Here is a 13,827-nt window from a genome sequence, read left to right as displayed (position 1 = left end):
GCGTAAAATAAATGATTTTAAGCCCACCTTAAAATACACCAAAAAAATATTTTATGCCCGTATTAGTAGGCATTGCCCTAATAATTTATCCAAGGATATGCAAATTACTTAGCTTAGGTAAAGCTACTCAGATCGGCTTAGAGTTCCACTAGTCGAAAAATCTTATTCTTCGTAGTGTGACCGAAGTTTTCAAAGTTCACCCGCAATGCATCAGGCATGGTATTACTGTAAAGCAGCTGGGCATGTTGCCAAACGAAAAACAAATCAACTAGAGCAATTTAAAAAAGAAGAGTCTGCTGATACACAAAGAAATTAAAATAAAAATAAATGGAATGTTCAACGAATGTTTTTATTTCTTCTTCTCCTTCCAAGCATGCTTCGCCATCTTTCCCGCGCCATCTTTAGGCCAGCTCCGAATCCCAATAAGCATATTGGACCTCGAGGAAGTTGGAGCCGGATTGGGAACGGGGTTTTTTCTCCTCATGCTGCAGGAAGTCGCCCAGCATCCTGGCCATGGCTTCTCCAACTGTTCCTTAGCGGGCGCCCTATTTTCCTCCTCCCTATAGAAGCCACCGCGTCCTCCAGCTCCGCTTAAGCTGCCAAGTAGCTGGTGGTCCGGAGTCCTAATGGAGATCATATTACTGGTGGTTCTGCTAAAAAGATCCTTCTATTAGTACAACGCAACCAAATTATTTTGGCCAGATCTTACTTTCTTTGCGAGAACACGCTCGGCAGGATGTCCATGTAGAGAGCGAAGTCCCACTCGGCATGTTCCTTCCCACTGGGATTCTCTAGAGGATCTCCTCCAGCACGTCAACCATTCTGCGGATTTGCCCCGGTTGTGGTATTGCTTCCTGTCTGTGAAGTCCCACAATAATGGGCAACAGCTTGGATTAGGCGTCCTTTTTCATCTGCACTGACCTCCTTTAACCGTTTTTGGGGGTTTTCTTCCGTTTAAAATTTTTAAATTCCCTACCGCTTCTGCACGAACACCGCCAAAGATTAAATTTCTTATTCTTTGGGCCGCGGCAAACGGCGTTCATCGAAAATTCACTCCCGAAATTTGGTATTTTTTCTGGTATTTCCTTAGCTCATCTGAGTACCGCGCTGAAAAACAGACCCGACGAAAAGCTTTAGCCGCCTGTTTGCCTCTCGCTCACTCCTATGGTTAGCTCGCGGTTTTCGTCGATGTGAGTACTAGGCTTTAGAAATAAACAGCGTCGGAGATGTCAGACATCGATGGCACTATCGATGAAAATTACCGGCGTCATCGATTGATTTGGGACTAAATGAAAGTATCGAAAGTACTTATATATTTGCACTTTTAAATTGTTTTAAATAATTATTAATACTTATCAAAACTGTTAGTAAATGCGAAATATTTTTTTTTTTTAAATGAAAAACTAGTTAAGACTTTTTCGAAAGTAGGAGTACCCCTTTTTCGCCACACGAATACCCCTAATTTACCAGCATGCGATAGTATCGATAACTTTGAGCTGGCCACCAGCTGAATAACAAAAAAATTGACAATAGCATAAAATTAGCTCGGATATGGACTAAAACAAAGAAGGCGAACCGAGATCCGAGGTCCGAGATCCGCATGAACTATCTAACGATTCTGCTGTGCAACCGAAAACCGACGATGCTCTCGCGCCGGAGCAAGGAGAAGTCCCAGTCGCACAAGGAGGGCGTGGTGGGGAAGTACATGAAGAAGGACACGCCGCCGGAGATCCCGGTGATCAATGTGTGGACCACTGACCAGCGGGCCAAGAAGAAGTCCCTGCAGCGTTGTGCGAGCACCTCGCCCAGCTGTGAGTTTCATCCGCGGAGCTCGAGCACCAGCCGGAACACCTACTCCTGCACGGACTCCCAACCGGACTACTACCATGCGCGGCGGGCCCAGAGCCAGTTGCCCCTGCAGCCGCACTCCCATCCCCACTCCTTGCCCCATCCCTCCCATCCCCAAGTGCACTCCCACCCTCCGCTGCCGCCCCACCAGATCCGGGCCAGCAGCAACCAACTGAGCCAGAGCAGCAGCAACTATGTGAACATCGAACAGATCGAGCGGATGCGCCGTCAGCAGTCGTCGCCTCTGCTGCAGACCACGTCCTCGCCTGCTCCCGGCGCTGGGGGATTCCAGCGCAGCTACTCCACCACCCAGCGGCAGCACCATCCCCATATGGCCGGCGCGAGCTACGATGCGGATCAGGGCCTGCTCAGTGCCTCCTATGCCAACATGCTGCAGCTTCCCCAGCGGCCTCACTCGCCCGCCCACTACGCCGTCCCACCGCCTCAGCAGCAGCATCCTCAGGTCCACCAACAACACGCCTCCACGCCCTTCGGCTCCACGCTGCGATTCGATCCGGCTGCCATGTCTATCAGGGAGCGACAACCAAGGTACCAGCCCACTAGGTAAGCAGCAAGCACTGCTAGACTAGTTTAGATTCAGAAAGAAAAGGTTGCCATTGGTAAAGATGCTTTTGAATAAATAGGATGGTTAAGACTTGAAGCGAGTTTCCTTATTGCATTACATTTTCCAGCGAATTAAAATAATTCTTAGAATATAATTAAGACAAAGAGAACTTTAGTTTGAAGTCAATCAAAACAGTAATCAATTTGTCTTAAAATATTTGTACATTCTCTAAGGTCTGTAAGAGGAATTTGAGCAGGTAGTGTTTAGGTTTAATTACCTATATGAACTGTTTTTTTTTAAAACCACCTCTCCTCCTTTCACAGGTCTCCAATGCAGCAACAGCAGCAGCTGCAGCACCAGCAACTGGCGGCACACCTGGCCGGCAGCTACTCTAGCGACTCATACCCGATCTACGAGAATCCTTATCGTGTCTCATCGATGCGCGCCACTCAGTCGCAGCGATCGGAGTCGCCTATTTACAGCAACACGACAGCCTCATCGGCCACGCTGGCCGTGGTTCCTCAACATCACCACCAGGGTCACTTGGCAGTGCCATCTGGAAGCGGTGGAGGATCTCTGAGCGGCAGTGGCCGTGGCGGGAGCTCTGGCAGTGTTCGTGGCGCCTCTACCTCAGTGCAATCTTTGTATGCCCCGCCCCGGACACCGCCCAGTGCAGTTGGCGGGGCGGGGGGCAGCGCCAATGGATCGCTGCAGAAAGTTCCATCACAGCAGTCGCTCACCGAGCCCGAAGAGCTGCCTCTGCCCCCCGGATGGGCCACACAGTACACGCTGCACGGCCGAAAGTACTACATCGATCACAACGCCCATACCACGCACTGGAATCACCCCCTGGAGCGCGAGGGGCTGCCGGTCGGCTGGCGGCGAGTGGTGTCCAAAATGCACGGCACCTACTACGAAAATCAGTACACCGGGCAGTGTCAGCGTCAGCATCCTTGTTTGACGTCCTACTACGTGTACACCACGTCAGCGGAGCCGCCAAAAGCCATAAGGCCCGAGGCATCGCTCTACGCTCCGCCCACCCATACTCACAACGCTCTGGTGCCGGCGAATCCTTACCTGCTCGAGGAGATCCCCAAGTGGCTTGCCGTCTACTCGGAGGCGGACTCCTCCAAGGATCACTTGCTGCAGTTCAACATGTTTAGTCTGCCGGAGCTGGAGGGCTTCGACAGCATGCTGGTGCGACTCTTCAAGCAGGAGCTGGGCACCATTGTGGGCTTCTATGAGCGCTACCGGTGAGTAAGCGACCACCTGGCTGTATGCTCCGCTCTAAAAAGCCACTTCTCTCTTGTTACACCTTTCAGTCGCGCTTTGATACTCGAGAAGGCCCGACGCGCCGGCCAGAACCAGAATCAGAATCAGAACCAGTGACCAGGTGACGACTGAATCAGACCACATACTCGCCAGCAGCTATATATGTAGTTTATAGTGTCCTGCAATCGACCTTTAACTTATTTAACCATCGACTCACAACAAATCAGTGCCTTTGACAAGACTAAACGAGGAGGAGGAAGCCAAGCCAATCCATGACAGTTCGAGTGCCTTGTTTTAACGTAGAAATGTGTAACGTTCTATATACCCTTTAATGAGATTTGAGCTTGGTATTTGTTTGTAAAATGTGCAAATTAAACTGGTTTACTGCTCATCATACTCGCCCAGTGCAATCGTAATCCACGTGCAACGTGACCCCCCACAGGTTGTTGTTCAAGCGGAATCGGTTTCTCCCCCGGATGTTTTGGAAATTGAGCCCCAAATTGTAATTAAGGGCCAACAGTTGGTGGCCAAGTTTTACTTGGTTTGGCTTGACTTGGCAAATATTTTCGAGTTACATGCCAAGTTTTCCATTCGCTTGCAAAATTATGCATTGGGCACAAGTGGATCGTGGTTGATTCTGCATCAGCAAAAAAAAGAGCCAATAGAAAGTGAATCTTGTGTTTGTTTTTGTTTGTGCTTATGCTTATTTTTAGTCCCCCATTGAACGCTCGAACTTGATATTTCAAAGACATTGGCCCTTATCGAACTGTACTGTTGCTCTTTCTGCAGGTCCCTCAAAATGTTTCTTCTGTTGATAAGAAGTTTCAAAGTGTTGTGTGAAATTCGCTATACCCTGTTTAAAGGTTTTTGCCTCTTTGCTAAATTTAAAAAAATGATGTCCCTAGGAACAGGTCATTGATAATGGCTTGTTATACGAGTATGAGCATTCTTTTTTTCACTAATTTTAAATTTTAACCTAATGGTAATTTCAACCATAACTAAGTATGTCTCATTATAAACAATAAATATTTTTTTTGACTAATAATATTTTTACTTTTAAAATCATAAACCTACTAATAATGTCTTCCAGGAAGTATTTTCAGTGACTAACATTATTTTTGATCTTTAAAAAATTCTAATTTGTGAAGATTCACTGACAGAATAAAACATTAACTTATAGTTTATTATGTCTCATTGTAAACAGAAAATATAATCTTTGACTAAAATTATTTTTTCATTCAAATTGTAGCTCAAAACAAAGTCGTTCATTTTGGAAACCTGAAAAGAGCTGTCAACAATTTTGGTATAATCCCACTGAAGTACACAACTTTCGTCTGATGGGTTCTCAAGTGCAAAAATCAAATATAATAAAACATCAAGACGGCGGCGATCCGCTCTCGCTCCATTTGTTGTTGTTGTTGTTGGGGCCCGCTGCCGACGTCGACGGCGGCTGCACCGCTCCAATATTTAAACGGCTCCATTGAAACGCGCCGTCAGTTGCTGGAGAGTCGCCATCGGTTCCAAACTCATTCCATTTCATTTGTCGCCTCAACCTTACCCGTTTAATCGTCAGTTAGACACATTGTTTAACTTTAATTTTAACGTGAGTGATGTGGTGTGATGTATACCACTGGGCAAACAGTCTGTTCTGAGCACATTATCTTTGTTTCGACCAAATCGGGCGGAGTATACATATGTTTTTGGTTACCCGCAGAAATCTACGCACTGCTTTGCTTTCCCAGATGCCAGTGAAAGTTCTTATCCGGCTGAAACAGACTCAAAATAGTGGTATCTCGTGCGTGGAATTATGAATGAACGGCTGGTATTGAAACAATTGGCTTTTCCAGACGTTCTTTATCGGAGTAAAACTGAAAGTGTTTATAAAAATAACCAATCACTCAAGATATATAACGACAATTCTTATTTTTTATGTTAATCACTGTGTTCAACACGCTCAAGTTACAGCCTTATATGATATCCAAGCCAATGGGCCATAAAACTAGATAATTGTTATCTAAGATAAATTGAGATTTTCACAGTAAAAACAGAATATACTTTCTAATAACACCTTTCTTACTACCAAAAAATCTTTAATTATATAAAAAACATAAAGGAATAAAAGAGTATACTGAGAAAATGGGAGATTTTCACAGTAAAAAAGAAAACATAATAAGATAAATTTTAAACATGACATATTTTACATTAACCCTCTTTTAAATGTACCTAATAGTTCTTTAAAAATTTAAAAGCTAGTGAGCAATGAGTGATTTATAGAGAACCAAGTCCACGGTCGGATCGTGACTTGCAATTACAATATTCCCAGGTTATCTGGCGTTCGCAGTGCATTGCCCAATCTATTGGCTATCTGTAACCTGTGGCACGGCATACTGCCGCAATAATTCGAATAAAACCGATTGACACTATCAGCTCCATTGATTGAGATAAGCCTGTGTTCTCACGCGGTATTTACACTTCTTCACAATCGCCTTGTCACGGCCCTCCCTTATAAACCACTCGCAATATAAATAGTCTGGAATCTTTTGTTTTTTACGAGTGGCCGACAAAGCCGTGTATTTCCTGCTGGGGTCCATATAAAATGAGTTTCTCGATCGTGTGCTGTGCAAAAGTTTGCTCTAATTGCAAAATTGTAGCATTGGGCGACACTTTCTGAAGGTTGTCGACTCACGCAGCAATTTTATCTCAAATTCTATAGGGAGCGTACACGCGTAGATCGAGATTGTTAGGCACATACGTGCATTCATGTGCTATAAACTTGTTAGAAAAAATAAGAGACACTTTAAAAATAGAGTATTACCTTTTTTCAAGATTAATACATCTTAATACATAGTATATTGCAAGTCAATAACTGGGCCACTAAACTCAAATTTGCCATTAAGTGGAAGGAGTTGCATTCCAGACTCCTTCGAATTCATTCCCTTGATTGTTGTCAATTGGTCAATTGAAGTAATTCACGTTTAAATCAATACCATATATAGGGCTTCATTGAAGAAGATGCCAGCAGGCCTGGAAACTCACGCATAAATAAGAAGACAATCGAAACCAGAATGGATAGGCACGTAAGCACGTTCTACCTGGCTTTTCTGCTGCTAGCCACAGGTGAGACTCCCATTCCCGAGTTCCAGCCGGATCCAGAAAAGGTATTCGATAATGAGGGAGTTTCTCCACCCCACAGTTGCCCTGGGAAATGCCCAAACCAGTCTACTCACCGTCGATTCCCATGACATCACCGTTCTCCTGAACACAAACGAGACATTTGTGGTATTTGCCAAGTGAGTTGCAATTGCAGGGAAACCAAAGTGATATCGAGTCATGAAACATGTATTACAGCGGACTAATAACGACCGATGTGCAAGTAACGCTGGGAACGGACTCCGAAGATCACTTGGATCTGGACCCTGCGTCGTTCCTTTATCCCGCCGGCGGTACCCAGAATCAGTCGGTGGTGATAACAGGCCGGAGTGCCGGATATGTCAAAGTGACAGCCGACAGCGATGCTGCAGATGCAGAGATGTGAGTAATTTCTCGGAATAACCAGAGATAGTCCCATATGTCCTATAAATAAACCATATGATATGAATGATCGAAAACATCTCACCAAGAAAATCCCTTTTTCCAGCGTTAAGGACGTCTTTGTCCGCGTTACTGTGGCCAAATCTCGGGCCCTAATATACACCTCGATCGTTTTCGGATGGGTGTACTTTGTGGCCTGGTCGGTGTCCTTCTATCCCCAGATCTGGATCAACTACCGCCGCAAGTCCGTGGAGGGCCTGAACTTTGACTTCCTGGCCCTAAACATCGTGGGTTTCACGCTTTACAGCATGTTCAACTGCGGCCTCTACTTCATCGAGGGTCTGCAGAAGGAGTACGAGGATCGGTATCCTCTAGGCTTGAATCCTGTCATGCTCAACGATGTGGTGTTCTCCCTACACGCCATGTTTGCCACCACCATAACGATTCTGCAGTGCTGCTTCTATCAGGTAATATTAAATGTATGATCAGTGATTAATTTAAAAATAGACTGGGTATTTTTTTTGAATCAGCCTTGTCGCCAGAGTGACAACCATTGTCGAATCGAACTGTAATTAAGTACTAAAACACTAATTGGCTTTAATCAAAAATGGCAATCAAAATGAATCACATAGGATATTTTTGATAAGAAGTAAGATAAGATTTATCATATAGTTTACGCTATTCGATTTGCCTAAGTGTATGTTTTTTTTTATACTTTATGCAGAGAGCACAGCAAAAGGTGTCGTTCATTGCCTATGGAATCCTGGCAATCTTTGCCGTGGTGGTGATTGTGTCCGCCGGTTTGGCCGGAGGAGCCGTCATCCACTGGCTGGACTTTCTGTACTACTGCAGTTACGTCAAGCTGACCATCACCATTATAAAGTATGTGCCACAGGCTCTGATGAACTACCGAAGGAAGAGCACTTCCGGCTGGAGCATCGGCAACATCCTGCTTGACTTTACTGGTGGTACTTTGAGCATGCTGCAAATGATCCTGAATGCCCACAATTACGGTATGAGCTAGTCCATCATCAATGAATTACAACTGAACTTGAGTTTTGCTTTTTAGATGACTGGGTGTCCATATTCGGAGATCCCACCAAATTCGGACTGGGTCTGTTCTCGGTGCTCTTTGATATTTTCTTCATGCTGCAGCACTATGTGTTTTACAGGTATGGAAGAAAACTTACTCACAAGTGTCCGTCCTGAAGTAATCATTGACACATTTTTTGAAGAGGAGTTTAAAATTGTATATTTCTTTAATGTTAAGCCAAAAATCAGTCACCTTTTCATTGTACACTTATCATCACTGTGCTGTTTTGCATTTCTTCCCCAGGCACTCCAGAGAATCCTCGAGTTCTGACCTCACTACCGTGACAGAGGCCCCAAATCGATCAAATGAGCCAAGTGATGTAACGACTGAGAAATATTAGAGCTGTAATATGTGTGCAGTAGAAGACTTTTGTGCCAGTAGTGCTTTTTTGTACATTCTAGATTTGTAAATATATTTGTACGCCTTAGCTGCATAAGCTTAATATAACTGGTGTCTTTTAATTAAATATAGCTTAAAATGGGTTGTAAACCAAAAATAAAATGCAAGATATTTTGTATTTTAGAAGCCGGCAATGCTACGGACCACTGACCAGTCATTCAAATGGATATTTAGTGAAACCAATTGCCTATATGTGGCATAAAATGTGCAAGCCATTAAATAGATTTAAATAATACAATTTAAACTTGCCGCTAAATGGGCAGCACTGTTTTAATTGGCCGCGATAGTTCCAATCGATAGCTTATCGATATCGGTAAAAGTTATGATAACTCTGGTCCACCACAAAAACATCCAATTATGGGAGAGGTGCCAACCCTGGTGGGACGCAAAATTTCTACACCTGCGAAATAAAAGTTTACTTTACTTAATCCGCAACCATGGCACTCCAGAGATCCTCGTCTATAAGCATGACTTTCAACCAGTAAACAGCGCTGCGATTCCTGCATTTATCCAATCCTCAAATGGTGGCTCTTTCTTGCAGAAACACTGCGTTTGTTTCGCGTTCCGATGGTCAGACACTGCTTCTGGGATCTTTCGAGGAGTGCTTGGAATTCATAGACCTAAGCAATGAACTGTTCCAACTGCCACCGGTGAGGTCCTCCAACAGTGGCGGCAGCGGCGGAGCTTCCGGCTTGCTGCAGAGTTTCGTGGCCACCGGATATCCCCACCTGGTGATCCAAACACCGGATGGATCCCACTTGGACAACAATATCTATGCAATCCCGGCTAATAATTGCGACGCCAATAACAACGCACAAGCATTCGACAAAATCAATCAATGGGGGTAAGCAATTTCAAAACAACGCGCTCGCAGCGATAACTATCGTCTACCGCGATTGATCGCGTTTCGTGGCGAATGGCACAATCCGTAGAATCAGTGGCCGTACATTTTTGTTGGTAGTTTTAAGCAATTAACAATATTTATCCCCTTTCTCCTGCCCGATCGGTTGATCAGATAAAGCTGCCCGTTATGTATATATCACAACCGATGTCGTGGCACAAGATCAGGTACAGCCGGGCCAAGGATTGCTGCTGAGCATGCAGACCATGCATGAAGCAACACGCTTGTACTTGCATCATTCTGTTTTTGTTCACCTAGCCAAGGCGGAATTTTTCACTAATTCTCTTTAAATTTCACACTGCAGCACTGACTCCGAGGATGATGTCCATGTGGTGAACGAAGCCTCTTTGGGATCGGTCGATTCCGCTGTGGAGGATGCTCAGGAGGATATTGAACAGGCGGTGGGGGTGACAGGATCGGAATTGTGGGTACCAAATTACAGCTGGTTCGTACCCTTACTCACTATTACCACTACTTTTGTTATTCTTCCAGGACCACCGAACCCATGGCCTTTCTTCAGGGACTAAACGTAAGTTGCTCTTCCTAATCCAACCATAAATAACTAACTGTTAAATATTCTCCCCCGAATAGTCCGAGAATCTGATGCAGTTCAGCCAGGTGGGTAAAATCCTTTATTTAGAGCATCTTAAAACGCTGCGAGAGATCGGCCTGCACTAGGATCAGCAGGAACATGGCCACCGCCGAGAAAACATTGCTGATCAGCCGCATGTCCAGCTCGTATAAACCCAATGGCTTGATCTGGAACTTGGTCACCGTGACCAGCAGGGTGAAGCTATGGACTGCTTGACGATAGCGACGGTCCGCATGCCGGAGATTCATTTCCTGGAGGATAACCGCTGATCTCCTGGTGGCGACCAACAGGTGGTTGCACAAGTGCGTCAGCAACGTGACCTCCGCCAGCGAGATGAGCAGGAAAACCAGGTTGATCAGCGATCCCTGTCCATCGTACGGCTTGCCCAAGATAAAAGTATCCGCTATGGAAAAATACAGGCTGTAGAAGGCCACTGTAATGCCGAGCAGGTGGCAGATAAGAGACAGGATCATGGACAAGGACATTGGAGTCAGATACTTTCCGGAGTGCACATATATCAGCCTGTATCGATAAGCCAGTTTGTCCAGTTCATCCGCCATGGTGCAAAATCGCTGCATTCGGTAGTATCTGGTGTACAGCTTCAGCTGATCCTTTCTCTGTAGCAGATTAACCTCCTGCAGCTGCAATTCCAAGCGGATATTCAAGGCATTTAGCATTTCCTTCACCACGACCATTGCTCCAAAGTAGCAGTTGTTGAGCAAATTTGAAATAACCAAAGGAAACAGCCTGTACACCGTCCAGATCAAACTCATTTCCGGATGCTGCCGCCTCTGCTGCAGTATGAAGGCCACCTCGAGGGTCAAAGGAAACACAATCGTCTTTACCAGGGCCAAGATTATGGACCTGTACAGCGACCTGCTGTCAAGGTGGAATGTTTTCAGGGTATCAAAGAATGGAACTCGGCTCATCATTCTGGCCACATGGTCACTGATTATCATCTGCGTCACATAGTTAATAACAGCCACCGTGATGTTCATGTAGCTGTACAGAGTGGTGGCGTCTTTAAGGTTGACTTGGCCGTGGAGGTATTCTTTGTAGATTTGCCTCCCGTAAACCAAGCTAAACGCAATGGTCCATAGCAGGGCATAGGCCAGATAAGCCTTCGAAAAGCGGAACCTTTCACGGCTACCAGAGCGATAGCGATTGGCCAGGAGTCCAAAGGCGGTCATAAAGACTACAAGCGTGATCGTCAGAAATTTCACCATACGCCGGTGCGCGTAGTCGCTGGCCAAGTTCATTTTTCTCTAACAAATAATACAGACTGGCTGCATTTTCTATAGAGCACCCGTTAATAACCGCTTAATTGTTTTCCAACTTTCCAACCGATGCCATCTAAAGGTCCTGTCAAGTTGGCCGACACTATCTGGACACATCGCGCAAGGCTTGTATTTCGCTGTCCGTCTGAAAACCAACTGAGCATGCGTTGCGTTGGCCATTAAAAAGAGCAGAGAATAGCGAGCGGCCGGCGACATTCCACTTATGACTCAGCCGCTGCCTGCAATTTCATAAGAGTAACATGACGTCAAAACCTCACAGGGATTCACTTTTAGTAAGAGAATGGAACAGCACACTCTTATCTAGCCATTTGGCAGGGAACACTCCTACTTGTCGTCACTAGTCAGCTAAATTTGCAAGCACTTGTGAAACAGCAGAACAAAACAAATCAGCAGTCCATTTGTTATTCCAACAAGCAACGGCATGAAGCTCTATCAGCTCTATGAGCGCAAAGTGTGAACTCTTGATTGGTTCCGGTTTAATTTACCATTATAATAATGTTCGCTTCATATTTTTTCAGCAATCCGTGCTGCGCGAGATGATGCTGCAAGACATCCAGAGCCAGGTGAACACGCTGCCCAAACTGGAGAACCACAACATTGGCGGCTATAACTTCAGCATGGTTCTGGATGAGCCGCCCAAGTCACACTGGATGTTCTCGGTGCCGCTGAACAAGCTTTACATCCGGATGAACAAGACCTTCAACGTGGACGTTCAGTTCAAGGCAAAGATGCCCATCCAGCCACTCAATCTGCGTGTCTTTCTCTGCTTTACAAAGGATGTCAGCGGTCCGGTGCTGCGCTGCCAGAATCACCTGAGCGTAGAGCCACGTAAGTGAAGAAGAAAGTGCAAATCTGTTAGCATTCTTTAACTTATATTTGTATGTACATATCTGCAGTGACCGGCCAAAACATGAAGATGCGAGAAAGCTTGCTGCGCAGCGAGAATCCCAACAGCGTGTACTGCGGAACGGCCCAGGGCAAGGGCATTTCGGAACGTTATTCTGTGCTGATTCCGCTGAACATGTGTCGATCTGGCAACCGGAGCGCTGGTCATGTGCGCCAGACCCTGGCCTTCAAGTTCGTCTGCCAGAACTCCTGTATTGGCCGAAAGGAAACCTCCTTGGTCTTTTGTCTGGAGAATGCAAGGTGAGATTGTAGCAGTCGAAGTTAGTAATAATTCCTTAGACTCGTGTTTCCTTTTGCAGTGGCGATATCGTAGGACAGCAGGTCATGGAAGTCAAAATCTGCACGTGCCCGAAACGCGATCGCAACCAAGACGAACGCCAAATGAATGGCAAGAAGCGGAAGTCCATAGCTGAAGTTACCGATGAAGAAGAGCAGGATATAAAGCCCTCAAAGGTGCGTCGGCGCACGGTGTCGTACAAAAGTGATATAAAGAAGGAGGAGACGGAGAGCAACGACAGCCACGACAGAGACACCAGTGAGCCCATCTCGGATTGGAACGTGTCGACGACCAAGAACGGAGAGTACCGCTTGGCCATTACCTGCCCCAAAAAGGAGTGGCTTCTTCAGGGCATTGAGGGTATGATCAAGGAGGCGGCGACTGGAGTGCTGCGAAATCCCAACCAAGAGAATCTGCGTCGCCATGCCAACAAATTGTTGACCCTCAAGAGTAAGCAAAAGAATCGATAGATTGTGAAATGCGATCGTACTTACCCAAGTTTTTTTTACAGAATGTGCCAATGAGCTGCCATGACTTTGGAGCTGACCAACATTTTTACTACTTTACACTGTGAACCGCCAGACACCTTTGAAATGTGTTGCAGATCTGAGGTATAGGTGTAAATATCTTAAGTTTGTATTAATCTTTGTTTGTTAGGCGTTTAATAGTGATATTCCTATGCGGACTTGGCACGCACATAGCCAAAAAGAAAAGATTTTTATATTTTTTATAATATTATACAGCTGTTAAACTCAGTTATATGAAACTAAGTATTTATATGTAACACAACGAAGGAACTTCCCATACTCTGTACAAATAAGCCAAAAGTGAACTGATTAAAGAGCTGTCATGTTTTGCAAGCAGATCCTGATCCTATAAACGTGGTGTACGCCAAGGCCTAGACCCTACTGTACTCCTACCTCGAAGCGCATGCTATGTGACATGTGTGGCTTGCGTGCGGTCAATGCTCTCGGGATCCGTCTCAGCTAGTCTGCTAATATGTCAAAATCGCTGGGCTGCATTTACATATTTTATTTATACCCGTATCTGCGCGTCTTTGGTTTTAGTTCTATGCTTAAAAAAACAACCTCAAGCAGGGCGCATGCGTTCGCCAACGTTGCACATGTGCGAGGATGCAAAAAGAG

At 45.4% G+C, this 13,827-nt stretch overlaps 4 protein-coding genes across 6 annotated transcripts; 3 read left to right on the top strand and 1 right to left on the bottom strand.

The window, feature by feature from the left end:
* Window positions 1-1,495: 1,495 nt before the first annotated feature.
* Window positions 1,496-4,081, top strand: LOC119557705 (scaffold protein salvador). 2 transcript variants are annotated; one of them, XM_037870593.1, is made up of 3 exons: window positions 1,496-2,397; window positions 2,737-3,666; window positions 3,736-4,081. In XM_037870593.1, the coding sequence occupies exons 1-3, from the start codon at window positions 1,601-1,603 to the stop codon at window positions 3,800-3,802; spliced, it is 1,794 nt and encodes a 597-aa protein (XP_037726521.1). In that variant the 5' UTR covers window positions 1,496-1,600; the 3' UTR covers window positions 3,803-4,081. The 2 variants fall into 2 exon arrangements, with proteins under 2 accessions (XP_037726521.1, XP_037726512.1); XM_037870584.1 differs by having other exon boundaries at window positions 1,496-2,412.
* Window positions 4,082-6,687: 2,606 nt separating this feature from the next.
* On the top strand, window positions 6,688-8,756 carry LOC119557719 (cystinosin homolog). Its single transcript, XM_037870604.1, has 7 exons — window positions 6,688-6,802; window positions 6,879-6,975; window positions 7,034-7,216; window positions 7,323-7,683; window positions 7,941-8,229; window positions 8,286-8,388; window positions 8,553-8,756. The coding sequence occupies exons 1-7, from the start codon at window positions 6,751-6,753 to the stop codon at window positions 8,647-8,649; spliced, it is 1,182 nt and encodes a 393-aa protein (XP_037726532.1). The 5' UTR covers window positions 6,688-6,750; the 3' UTR covers window positions 8,650-8,756.
* Window positions 8,757-9,067: 311 nt separating this feature from the next.
* LOC119563183 (cellular tumor antigen p53) lies at window positions 9,068-13,545 on the top strand. Of its 2 annotated transcripts, XM_037876455.1 has the most exons (9): window positions 9,068-9,189; window positions 9,250-9,552; window positions 9,914-10,033; window positions 10,102-10,138; window positions 10,201-10,227; window positions 12,018-12,327; window positions 12,396-12,645; window positions 12,705-13,132; window positions 13,194-13,545. In XM_037876455.1, exons 1-9 carry the CDS (start codon window positions 9,146-9,148, stop codon window positions 13,214-13,216), a joined length of 1,542 nt encoding a protein of 513 aa, XP_037732383.1. In that variant the 5' UTR covers window positions 9,068-9,145; the 3' UTR covers window positions 13,217-13,545. The 2 variants fall into 2 exon arrangements, with proteins under 2 accessions (XP_037732383.1, XP_037732384.1); XM_037876456.1 differs by lacking the exons at window positions 9,068-9,189; window positions 9,250-9,552 and adding an exon at window positions 9,596-9,776.
* Window positions 10,246-11,633, bottom strand: LOC119551410 (putative gustatory receptor 94a). The gene has a single exon (XM_037860753.1). It carries the CDS (start codon window positions 11,458-11,460, stop codon window positions 10,246-10,248), a length of 1,215 nt encoding a protein of 404 aa, XP_037716681.1. The 5' UTR covers window positions 11,461-11,633.
* Window positions 13,546-13,827: the final 282 nt, after the last annotated feature.

This window comes from Drosophila subpulchrella, chromosome 3R (assembly GCF_014743375.2).
Source record: "Drosophila subpulchrella strain 33 F10 #4 breed RU33 chromosome 3R, RU_Dsub_v1.1 Primary Assembly, whole genome shotgun sequence".
Lineage (NCBI taxonomy): Eukaryota > Metazoa > Arthropoda > Insecta > Diptera > Drosophilidae > Drosophila > Drosophila subpulchrella.
Note: the sequence above shows the minus strand (reverse complement) of the source record. Positions and strands in the feature narration are given on the sequence as shown.